We start from the raw sequence: 13,258 nt of genomic DNA on the forward strand, positions 1-13,258 counted from the left end.
GCCTTTTGTGCATCAAAGAAAAAGCAGTCTAGTGAAATCTCTGATAAATTGTGGTCATGTACAAAAAAGCAAAGTTCACTTTGCAGTTCCCTATTCCTTCAGCTTTCTAGGTAGGGTTGTCTTCCAGTCAAAACATGAGTTATCTCTCATCCTTATTTAGCCCTGCTCTTTTTATATAAAGCAGTCTGAAATAGTGTAGCCAACTGGTGTGATAATAAGAACCTTGGTGGTGAATTCTATGTGTTCCTACACTTTCTAGGCTTGGGTAGTGCCGTATGTTTGCTCCTAGCTCACAATTTCTCCAGTTCACTCCCTAAGGACAGACTCCTATCCAGAGAGAACACGCTGGTCTCAAAAACAAAAGTGGTTTAATACCTCTTAGTATTTCTGTAGCTCACTTAAAATTTCATTCATCTCTTTAGAAGGGCATCTCCATAGTATGACTGCATGAAAATAATCCTTGGAGCCATGATGTCTGAGCAAATTATCTGTGCACTTATCTGTAGGCTTTTAGCCAAACAAAAAATCCTAATTTTGCCTGCAGAGATTATCCAGAACTCTCCCAAATCTTTTCAGCTTGTGAAAGTAATCAATTTCTAAAACCTTCCCTCCATGAATAAACTTGATGAATAGCAGATTGTCATTGTGCTTGAAAAGAGGAAGCAAGCACAAGAGCTTCTCCTTTAGGGAGACAAAGTCCTTCCTGCCTCTCCACTTACTCCAGCTGGTCTTCTATTTCTGAAAATGAAACACCCTTTCTGCTTTGAGTGGAGCTCTCTCTTAAACAGAGCTAGATACACATATACACACACAAAAGTTCTCTGTAAAAATCAGAACTTTTCAATATATGCCAATTTTGACAGAAGTTGACTTGAAAAAAAATAGAAAGGAAGCTGTCTGATAACGTAAAAAACATCCTGTTTCAGCATTTTCAGATTTTTTTTATTTCCAAATTATTTTTTGAAAACTTTATATTAGAAGGCCAAAGTCTAAACTGAACACCTTATTTTTTTCTTAAAATCAAAAGTTTGAATTGATCTGAAATCCTACTTTTATTAAAAAATGTTAGAATCAGAATCAAAATGCACTTTAAAGTTACAGAATTCCCTTTGGAAAAGAAATTTTATGGTTATGAATTATATTTAAATCACTATCTGTCATTTTTTGATCCAGTGTTCATGGTGGAATCTTGAAACATACTATGCTAACATAACCTGCTCTTTTTCTTTACCCAAGCTGGAGATCACTGTTCAAAATGAAGGTTACAGAAAAAGTTATCAGTAAAATAGCATTTTCAAATAGATGCAGATATATTCTTCTGACTGGCAGATGCTGTTTTAATTCATGCCAACCAAAGGAACCAAATAGGAACAAGAGTTGCATGCTGAAGAGTATGACTTTACATTAAAAGGTAGCAAAATGTGTGCCTATCTTATCTCGTCGAAGACCTCTTTTGCACTACAGCAATCCTCTGCAGGCTATTTACTTCAGCTTCGCTACGCATTCTGATATTGTGCTAGGAGACCTAATTATACCAGAGGGACTCTTTCAAAGACTGAATAGCACAAAAAATAGAAAGCTTTTTAAACATAATTCAGAAAAGCATTCTCATTTCAAATACTTTTTCAAATTTATGTCTCACTCCTCATGAGTTCTGGAAATCTGTGTTAGTGGGACTCAGTTCTGACACTGAGTTATACTGTCCCATATATGGAGTAATGCTCTCTCTAATTCAGTTTTCCTTTTTGGACATTGTCTCCTTTGGTTGACGTGAATTAAACAGAATTCTTGCATGCACATACATGCATATTTACAGACACACAAATACATGCACACAGACACTACTTACACAGATTTAGTCTAGATTTGTCTTCTCTCAGGTTATCTTCACAATTATCCTTCTGCATTTTTCCACCCTTACATTAGGACCCCATCCATCACAGATGTGTTGTCAAAATGCTTAAGCTTCCAGACTCAAACATACATCTAAGCCAAGAAGGAAAAAAACAAATTAATGCTGATGCTATAGCACTCATAAAGCTTGGCAAATTCAACACATTCATCAAACTGCTATCCCTTGCTCATTGTTGCAGACAGAGAGAATCTTTGAGAGACAAAGCCAACAAAACAATCTGCAAGTTGTGTGAAAGAAGTATTGAGAATTCATCAAAACAAAACAAAACAAACAAGAAAAAAATAAAAAGAAAAAAGAAAGGAAACTAAAATAAGACATACCTCTTGAGAACTCTGAGATTTTGTTCCCATCCTGAGATGGGATAGTCTTACCGCGCAGGATTGGGTTGAAGTTCATTTTGGTTTACAGAAAAGTGATGTTATTACTCCTCAGACTAGTATTGTAGTCATTCTCACATTTTCTCTGTCATCTTTCACAACAGTTTGTTTGGTGGTGTGTTTGATCTTGGCTGGCTGCCAGAGGCCCACTAGCTGCTCTCTCACTCCTCCTCCTCAACAGGACAGGGGGAGAAAATGAGATGGAAAAGCTTATGGTTTGAAATAGAGACAGGGAGAGCCCTTACAAATTACCATCAGTGGCAAAACAGACTCAACTTGGGAAAATTAATTTAATTTATTGCCCATTAAAAATAAAGTCAGATGGCGAGAAACAAAGGCAAAAAACTAAAACGCTTTCCCCTCACTCCCAATTCTTCCCAGGCTCTGCTTCACTCCTTCATTCCTGCTCATGTTGGCAGCTGTGGACGTATCTCAGAAAGCTTCTAATTTCTAACCTAGCAGCCTGATTCGTATTTTAAATCATGCTGACTTCTGTTGACAAACGTGGGCAAAAGGCTGCTTGTCAGGTAACCTAGACTATAAATAAACAAATGAACAAATACATCCACATTTTGTGGGTACCATTCAGGTGGAGGTGAGGATAGGGCACAGTTGTCTTTAATTAAAAAGATGCAAACTCTTTTTGCCTCATTACCAATTACTTCTTAATCAGTGCTCAGTTGCTTTATTTCACTGCCTTTCCTGGTTTAATTCTGGACCACAAAAGCTAAGAGAAGTTTCTTTGCTCATAAAAAAAAAAAAAAGCTGCACAAGCATTGCCTATCGTCCGTGAGGATCCTCCTTTATGATACAGCAGACTGTTGGCAGAGAAGAGAGTGTAGTGTATGCTTACAATAAATTTTCTGAGGATATACTTTTGTTAAACATTTTCATGATTGTACCATTAGTTTACTAGGAAGCAGCAGCTGTTATAACACTATTTTTTCACCACTCTATAGAATCTGACAAATAAAACAGCAGTATTTTGCAAACTATCTTGAGATCTCATTCTATATCAGATCCGCTTGAATTATCTGGTAGTGACCTCCAAAGTTTCTGTAGGGTTACAGCTTCTGTACTCTCATCAGCAACGATAATTACATGACACTTGAGCCTCAGGAAACAAAGATACACATTCCAATGAGACAGACAGAAATTTCCGAAAGACTGTGCTGAGCTCTGAAATGTCTTTCTTAAAAAAAAAATAAAACAACCATACAACCATTCTCAAAACAGGCTTCAGTGTTCTTTTTTTAATCAAAACAACATGCTAGGAAAAGAAACTTAATGTGCATTCAGTTGTTATGACCATAGCAAAACTTCTGTGTCAATCCCAAGACAGTGCTTAGATCAGGATGCCACAGCAATAAGTTTTCCTGGTGAAGATATGCTGGGTTCTTTTGGGGGAAGGGTGCGATGGACATACACATTTCCTCTGATTCTTAACTTCTAGATGTTACAGTGGCACAAAGTGTAAGCATATGATTCTACTGATGACTTTTACATTTTTTATAGGCTAGCAAGTGATATTGACTCCCCTTTCCTTGTTAGTCTTGAGGAGGCATGGGATTTAACTTATTTGTTTTTTTGAAAGCAGATAGGACTCATGGAACTTTACATTTCTCAGAAAACTGCTTTCATTTTTTGTCCAGAAGAGCAGTTCTGCTGGACACTGTCAGTGATAAAATTGTGCTTAAATATTGACTTATTCAGGATTATCTTTACAGATCAGCTTGGCACATAGATGACCTCTAACTGTTTAACGAGGTAAAAATAATCTAGATTGCTGATGAAAAAAATGCTCTTCAGAGTTTGATGAATAATGACAAAGCATTTTTACAACTTTGTTCTGCTGGTTTGTTGAAGAGAAAGAAGTATTCCTCCCCTCTTGTCGTGCTGTTCAGATAACCTGAAATAGTGGGAATTGTTACTATTATGTAGGTAGAACTATTATGTGTAAAGCGGTATTACATACTATGAGAAAACAGATGCATCTAACAGGACCTAATAATAATATGTGCTCTCATAAATCTGTTTTGGTTACTCTGTATTTCTACTTTTCCCAATCCCTCATATACACCAAAGAGTGACAGCAGAGATGATTCACCTCAATTCCATTAGTCACGGTTAAATGAGCATCTTCTAAATTTATAGTCAAGACAGATACTTGACTGCAGATTATCTGGGTGAACTTCAATCTAGAGAGGCTGATGGTGAAGAAAAAAAAAGGAATAGGAAATGATATCACTTAAGTGGACAGTGCTCACTAGACCTTTCTCTTATAAGGAAAGTGAGATACATAAAAAATACCCAGCCAAAAATAGGGTAAAGAGCTTCTTCTCAATCAGCCTTCTGCCCTTGGCAAGGAGTTAAGGACCTTTACATTTCTAGCTATAGGACTGCCTGCATTTATCCAGACATTTGTCAGCTCTAGATCGTGTTAGCAAAATGTATCCTGACATCTTAAAAATTGCTTAGAAATAAAAGCTTGTGAAGAACAGTTTTGTTCCTTTATATATCTTATAAGAAAGGCTTTACAGAAGCTTTCATTTGCTTCTAATCCATAAACTACACCAAATGTACTGGTTCACAGTGCTCTCAATCCCGTATAGCCTATATCCTCCTCATTGTGATCACAGGACATGGGTAAGCCCTTTTCACGTACAATAAGTGAACGCTGAAAAAATGTAGTTATCGCTTAATGGCAATTATTTGCCAAATAGGTGGATAATTTTGATCAAGACAGAAAAAAAACCCCAGAATTTCTTATTGCAAAAGCAAGCTGATTTTTTAAAAGCATCTTAAAAGTTAGTTAGGATGAGACAAAATATTTTATTCCCTCTGACTTCAGATATTTGGACACTGTCCCTTAGCAGAAAAATGAGTTTCGGGGAAGATTAAGCCGAACTTAAGTATCAAAATGGTACTTTTCACACAGCAGCTACCTGCCTTTTAAGTGAACAGTTTAACTGAGGTCATGTTATTACCAGAAAACAATCTTCAAACCTGCTTGATCACCAAAAAAACCTAACGCTATGTTGGATTTCAAAGATGTGTCAATACCAATGCATCTACTCATGTTTAACTGAAACATAGAACTTAAGTGGTTATGCTTTTAGTTTTAGTCATGAGGAAGATGAGATTTTATTTTACTGTTTGCTTGGGTAGGATAACACTGTATTTGTCCACCAGATGCTGTTCAATTTTTTACTGAATTCAATACTGAAACCACTGTATGTGGTTTACAAGAAGTAAATGCCTTCTTAAAATCTGCTGATTCCTTGTTTTGTACCCATTTAGGTACATCTGTTATCCAAGTGACAGCCACAGATGCTGATGATGCTAACTATGGAAACAGTGCCAAAGTGGTGTACAGCATCCTCCAGGGACAGCCATATTTCTCAGTGGATCCAGAAACAGGTTAGCAACTCACACAGTATTTTTGCAATGACAGGGACAGGATGCAGGGATAAAGGCACTATTCACTTGCATTTAAATATTGGAACAAGCGTATGGCATCATATGACTTGACATAAAGCTAATACACTTTTTCTAAATGGAAACTGGAATCACAATAAAAGTATGTCTTCTTTGTTAAAATAATACTGCAAAGAAGGACTGCTTTACTTGGTATGAATAAGTCTTCTGGAAGACAACTGTTAACTGTAAAGGTCAACAGTTCAGAAAGGGTGTAGAATATTGCAAAGGGTCCAAAGAATCATGAAAGTATTAAAGCTTATTTAACACGAATTTCTGAGAATTTCATCTGCTTGTCTTTAAGAAAAGAAAAAAGAAGCTGGACTATTTCAAACTGTAAGGTAAAAAAAAATCCTCAAAGGTAAATTAATTATTTCTAAAAGTTTGTGATAGATTCCTGACCACTGACAGTTTTTAACTCAAGATGCATTTTGAAACTGTACTCTGATTCTAACAGCTATTATAATTGAAGCAAGAACCACTATTGCACTTAAGTTGCAAAGCATAAATAGAAGCCTTTTTCACTGTTATGCAGGAACTCAGATAAGAGACAGACACAGAGAAGAAAAACTTGTGTGAACTTTGGATATCCATAATCCAAAATTGGGGTTCAAAAAACAAACAAACAACTCTCTCCCCTGCTCCAGATACCTAATCCTAACGCTTGTAAGACTTAGCAGCCATTGCATTAGCTTGTTCCTGCATGTTATCAAAATGATTCTGGTTTGAGAATCCAGAATTTACATGCAACTGTGCCCAGAATCCCTGAAGTTCCTAACCCATTGAGAATGCCCAGAAGATGGCTAATTTCCTGTTGAAACAATTTATTTTCTAAATACAGCTCGGGCACTATACCAAAAGTATGAGTCACATGGCTACAGTTTTAAAAGGGTGCATAACAATTTTGCCTAGGATGAAAGTGTTTGGGTTTTTTTTCCACCTTTTCCCATCTCTCCTTTTTCTCTTTTCTCCTACCCGCTACTCACAGCACCTTTGCCAGGCATGAGCAGGGAAACAGAACCAGTACCGTATGGTCATTAACTGATGGCAGCAGGTGGTTAGGCAGGCAGAGAGTTTGGAGGAGACCTGGGCTCTCATCTTTGGTTCTGGGATTATCTTTCTTTTTTATCCAATTTGCTTTTTAATGATACATATATTAACAAGCCTAGGTACAGTAGTCAGAACCTGGTAATCCTGGATCAGACATAAATGCCACAACCACTAGACTACAAAGTGTTTTTTCTTTGTTTCACTCTCTTTCTAGGAGTAGGAGTTTTCCAGGGTTGCTTTTTTTTTTGCATAATAGGACAGCTTCCATATCAAGCTGAGCTTGTAATGAGGTAGGGATGCGAGTCCTCAAGCAAAAAAAGGATGCTGTATTTAAATTCTCCCACTTCACAAGAGAAACCTCTCATCACTTCAACTTCGCAAAGACATCACCCTTCTAAACAAAAAAAAAATAAAGTTTTGCCTGTTTTTTTAAAAGAAAACGTGTGTGTCCACTTTAATGAAAAGGTCTTTTGCGCTCTGGATCCCAGGAGGATTGAGGTAACTTCTCTGTTCAGGCTATGAGATTTTTTGTTTTCTCACCTGAGGTCCCTTCTCTTTTTGTGTGATGTACAAAAGTCTGAGGCATTTAAATTACATTTATGAAATTCTTGAGATCGGACACACAAAAAAGATTTCCCGACACTAATTTCAGTCTTCTCCAATTCTTTTATTAGTTATATTTCTAGCTGTCTTACAGTGGCCATCACTGGACATTCAAATCTATGATCTATTACAGTCTAAAAGAATGAATCCAGGGCATGTTAGACTTCAGCCTTGTGCTGAATATCAAAACTTCACCAGAGCTGGAGATTACATAATGCATTAAAATAATAACTGGGGATAGCAGCTGAAAAACTTCATTAATTCAACAAATATATTTATATTTTTGTCGTTTAAAGAATAATTAAATTTATGTAGCACATCATAATGAATAATGTCTTTGTCTCTGTCTCTTTTTTCTTAAAATCACATTAAATCTACCATAGATTGAAAGGCTTATTGCAGTATACCTTGTTTTGATTGCTATGGATTAACATCTGCACAGCATATCCTAAATGAATTCATTTTAAAACTCTGAGTTAAAGTAGGTAGTGCTTCTTCTCCTTCACCTCTCTGTCTCTCCTTTTTCTCTCTTCTCCAAGGCATAATCAAGACTGCTTTACCAGACATGAGCAGAGAAAACAGGGAACAGTATCAAGTGGTCATCCAGGCCAAAGACATGGGAGGCCAGATGGGAGGACTGTCAGGGACCACCACCGTGAACATCACGCTGACTGATGTCAACGACAGTCCACCTCGCTTCCCCCAGAGTATGGAGCATCTGATAGTTCCGTTGTTTTCAAAAGAATCTCTAACTAAAATCAGCTGTTTCACTCCCATCATCTGGGATTTCTTTTTTTTCTCCCTTTTTTTTTAGTATAAATACTGACACACTGCTGTGTCTGTTTATGTTACAGCATTACTAAGGCAAATGAGAATCTCTGCCTCCATTTTTTTAATACCAAAATATTTCTAGGAATGATAAACTTACTTCCTGTTCTTACTCTGCTTACAGAAATGTGAGCTCTAACAATAACCTAGTCTAACTGCAGGGACTTAAAAGCCTTTTGAGGAATTTAATTACAAAATCTGGGGTTCAATTTTTGGAGACACTTGTAGTTCCACATATTTAGGCAACCAAATATGTCAGCAAATTTTCTAATGTACCACCTTGCACAGGCAGAGGTGGTCAGGTGGTATGCTCTGCTGGAAGTCTAAGTATTTGGTTTAGGTACTTGTAATCTGTGTTCAGCTCTTGATGTTGAATGATTTTGATAATCTAGACCAGTTTGACACAATTAAGTTTTTTTAAAAATATCTCTGTAGAATAAAAAATGGCAAACAATAGAAATTTGCATAATACAGAAAGCTTCACAGCATGCTACAGATTCTTTCATCCTAGGCCACTGGTTTAAATCCAGTCCCAGCTTGTTATAATCAGTGTCTGATAACTGATAGGCTGCAGATATAAGAAATTTACAGCCTCAGTTCAGTGTCTGCTGGAAAAATGTCCATATTATATAATTTGAATTGCTTGTTGGGACTGATTAAGGACCCGACTGGCTCTCTTTACAGATTCACTAAGGACTGAACAAAGAGAGCTGATTTAGAAAATGCTCTCCTGGACTTGAAGAAACTTGAAAAACACTTCAGTACCATGGCAATAAGTACATTCAGAATACTATAAACAGGTCAGCCTGGAAGATTTTTTTAAATAGAAAATTCTGACAGTGTGGGAGAAAGGATTCTTGAAATTGCATATAACTTCTTTATCTTTATTCATGATAACAATTTCTTTTTAAAAAGAGAGGAGAGGGGAAGTACTGCAGTCCTCAAAAAGAAAGTATAATTTGAATCCACATTCAAAATTTACTTGCTGAGAATCCCCTTCACATGGCAAACTCAAACAGCAATTTTTAACCAACCTTCCTGTTTGACTTCAGGAGGAGATACTGCTTAAATACATATAGCATGATATAGACCATAATATTTCGGCAAAAAGGAATTCTTGAACCTAAATTAGAATGTGGTGTAGCACATTGCATTGTAAGCTTTGTTGCTGAATTAAATTAAATTAAATTGAAATAAATTATATTAAATAAAAAAAAAGAATGAAGAATGCATAGAACTGCAAAATACCTTGGGGTTTTCAGTTTTTCAACCTTTGTTCCTTATGATGCTCTTCTTTCAAGATTACCTGAAGCCTATGGAAGTTCTGATTATTTCAATAAGTTTTGTGTTTGGTACTTAATTATAGAGAAATTTACACAGTTTGATGCCTCATACAATATTCTCTGTAGCTTTCTACTTTGAACATCACTGAAACACATTGGATGAGCTATAGAAGACCTGTTGTGGAATCTATTCAATGATGCAATTTTCATTTTGCTGATGACCCTTCCCTCTCATTTTCTTTCTTCTCAGCAGGGTGGTTTTCAACACTTCCTAGGAAATCAAATGTAGAGAAACATCTGGAGGTTTTAATTTCTTCTTAGTTATGAAGAGGGGCATATCTTGAAAGAACTGTCTAGTTCTGGAAGTCTGCTCCTTCCAAAAACAATTATCTTTCATTTTCTCTTATGTGAGGCAGCAATAAGTGAAAATGTGGCCCAAAGCAGAGGGTAAATTGCAAATGGAAGAAACAGGAGTTAATGTCAAGATATTTAAGGAATAAAGATTGATTTCTTACAGGGACAGAAGAAAGGAAAATGGCAGAGAGCACTGCGAAGTACTGGTTGTTCAGATTACATTAAGAAGAAACAGATGTTCTAGTTTGTTTGTTTGTTTTCCTGAAAAGAATCCTGGACAGTTAAAAGACATTGGCCTAAACTGAATTTAAATGGCACCATAATAAAAATCTTACACGTTTTTAATTCCATTTTACTCTAAACCAGATTAGCCATCTTGCATGCCGAAAATGTGTAGCACTCACACATAACCACAAAAATAAGGAATGCTTTCAGATGCAAAAGTACTTAAGGGATTTATCTATTCTGGAAGAAGTCATAAGTAGCATGATTAAATCTGTTCTTACAGTATTTCTGGCTCACCTGCCAAACCCTTGAATTTGAGCAAACCTTGAAACTTATGGTTAGCTGCCAGGAATCCTAACTTTCATCCCATTTTCAACATAGTTTAAGGGAATAACATGCATTTTAGTCTGTGTGGATTGCAGTCAAACAGTCTGCTGCTGAGTTTTCACTTACAAACTTGAATTTGTAACAGCAAATACAATTTAGCATCAAGCATTAGCTTCCATTTTATTACACATTTAGATAAATATAAGTTATTTGCAGTGACACTCTTCTGTACTTAGTCTGTACAATTTGGTATAGAAACTCATTCAGCACTCAGACATTTGGTATAGTCCTTGTACTTAAAAGGAACCTTCAGGACCTTTTAAGTGTCTTAAAAGGAAGCAAAGGACATGTAAATACAGGAAATAGGCTAGATGAAAGAAAGATACTTGACTGTACTTCACTACAAGTCAATACAATTTATACAGGTTCTTATTGGACACTTCAAATAAGGATTGTGCACTTTATCAGGTGCTAATTTTGTTAGGTTCAGACTCTTTCCAATGCTACTACTTCAGTCAGTAAATTAATATTAATTTACATGAGAAAACAGATCAAAAGAAACATAAGATTCTGGAATTTCACTTGTAAAATGTTGAATATATCAGAATTTTTTTTACATTTTCTTGGTAACAAATAACTGAAAATACTGATTTAGAAACATTTGTGTCTTGCTAGTTATGAAAGGTCTTCATTGTCTAGTTCTGACTGGTCAAGAAAATCATCTGATTAATACTTTTTCTGCAACAGCATATCTTCATAATTAGACTTTTATTGCAAATGTTGTCAGAAAACACACATAAATTCACTTTTCATACACATAGGCAAGAACAAAATGTCTGTGTAATCAGAATTCTTTCTAGCAAATACTAATTATAAAAACATGAAATGAAACCAACCATTGAAAGAGCACAAAAAGTATGTGCAGAGTAAACTAAAGAAAATCTGAATGTATCTGCATTTCAATTAACTATAGCAATTAACATGAGCATGTATCCAAATGCTCTTTACCATGACTCTTTACTATGTATTACCAATAATGGATGAATGAATTACTGTCACATAGAACACCCACACATCTCGAACATATTTTTTAAAAGAATAATTTTAAAAAAAGCCTATTCTATTTTAGTCTCTTTCCAAAATACACACTGGTTCCTACAATTCTTGTGCCTTGAGAAAACAAAACAAAATCACCTACTATTTCTAAATATATCTGGGAACATTTCTAGAAAACTGAGAGAAAAATAATACATATATATTGTTAAATAATCAAGATTAGAACTGGTGCCTTATTACTGAGATTCTCTGTTCTTTACAGATGAAGAACAAAAAAGAAAAAAACATTAAAAGCACAGTACTAAATGACTTTGAAGAATCACTTGGAATTTTTTTGCCAGTTTGTCAATCATCAACTCTGTTTTAAAGTTTAGTATGATGACTAACAACGTTTTTCTTGAAGTGTTTCAAAATTCAAGTTACTTAAAGAACCCAGGTGAGATTGAAGATGTTTATTACACAGAAGAACAAAGCTTCCCAAAATAATAAATGCTTGATTTTGCTTTTCCAGGCACCTACCAGTTCAGGTCTCCTGAGTCTGCACCACCTGGGACTCCTCTTGGCAGAATTAAAGCCAATGACCCCGATGTGGGTGAAAATGCAGAGATTGAGTATAGCATCTCCAATGGGGATGGATCAGACACGTTTGATATCATCACTGACAAGGACACACAGGAAGGGATTATAACTGTCAAAAAGGTTTATTTTTTCTCCCTCTCTTTTATATGTACTTAGCTCTCCAGGTGTTACGGTTATTTTTCTTTTTCCAAGGGAAGGGAGGGTAGATCTCACAAAGGGTCAGGCTGCCAAGGAGTTGTTGTATTAGTTTTGTTCTTCTCTTTCTTCAGCAGATACCTGTTATTTTCAAGTCTCGAGGGAAATTTACTGGCATGTCACTTCACATAAAGCAATATTTCAGTGGCTGCTGTCTGTTCAATATATATAGTCTCACACACAGTATTTTTGAATTAGGGCTGTGAAAATCTGGAGGGGTTCAGTTCACAGGGGGGGGTTGTCAGCTGAATGCTGCATTAGGGCTCACAACGATTGGAGACTCACCTGAAGTTTGATGAACTTACACCTCCAAGGCTAAACTGTCACTCTCTAATCTGTCCAACAGTCAGGTATCTCCAGTACCTAAAATCTGTCTCAGTTTCAGTCCAACCTTGGCGAAACTGAAGTTGCTACATATTATGTCAATGGAAGTCCAAAGAGTAAAGACATGGGCAGAAATTTAATCCAAAATACCATCTCTGACAGATTTATTGGTTGCTTTTTAGTATTCAGGCTATTAAACTCTGAACAGTATTTGAGGTTCTATTCTTACTGAACATATCAGTAACAACTAATTGATATCTACATATATATAATGTAGATCTATACATATATATTTGGAAACATATATTTATGTATGTGCATGTATGTATATGTGTGCACATATGAATGTATATATACACATGCATATATGGATATGCATAATAGAAACGTCACATAGATTGGAAATCAGACTTCACAGTTTTTCTTTTCATTCTGGAACACAGAGGCCAGGGACAGGTCTGGATTGCTCCTGATGCAAAATAGGCAAGGGTAAATGGTAATGGGAGATGAGTAAGGAAAAAGGAAACAGGACAGAGAGTATTTAAGAGCTAGGATAATTGTTCTTGTCACTACCAATGAGATAAGACCTTTAGCAACTCCTACCTGTAGATTGTGTCCAACTTCCCTGTTTCTTTCTCTTTTCTGTTTTCTATAGATTGACGTTT

General features: G+C 35.9%; 1 protein-coding gene across 2 annotated transcripts in view; it reads left to right on the forward strand.

Moving 5' to 3' along the window:
* The window catches only part of LOC137661486 (cadherin-9), a 75,393-nt gene that overhangs the window by 45,204 nt on the left and 16,931 nt on the right, over positions 1–13,258 (forward strand). The window contains exons 3-5 of one of the 2 annotated variants that reach the window (XM_068397041.1): positions 5,593–5,712; positions 7,962–8,129; positions 12,007–12,194. In XM_068397041.1, coding sequence (XP_068253142.1) covers positions 5,593–5,712; positions 7,962–8,129; positions 12,007–12,194 — 476 coding nt within the window. The remainder of the gene's footprint in view (positions 1–5,592; positions 5,713–7,961; positions 8,130–12,006; positions 12,195–13,258) is intronic. The other variant, XM_068397042.1, reaches the window with a different exon arrangement.

This window comes from Nyctibius grandis, chromosome 3 (assembly GCF_013368605.1).
Source record: "Nyctibius grandis isolate bNycGra1 chromosome 3, bNycGra1.pri, whole genome shotgun sequence".
Taxonomy (NCBI): Eukaryota; Metazoa; Chordata; class Aves; order Nyctibiiformes; family Nyctibiidae; genus Nyctibius; species Nyctibius grandis.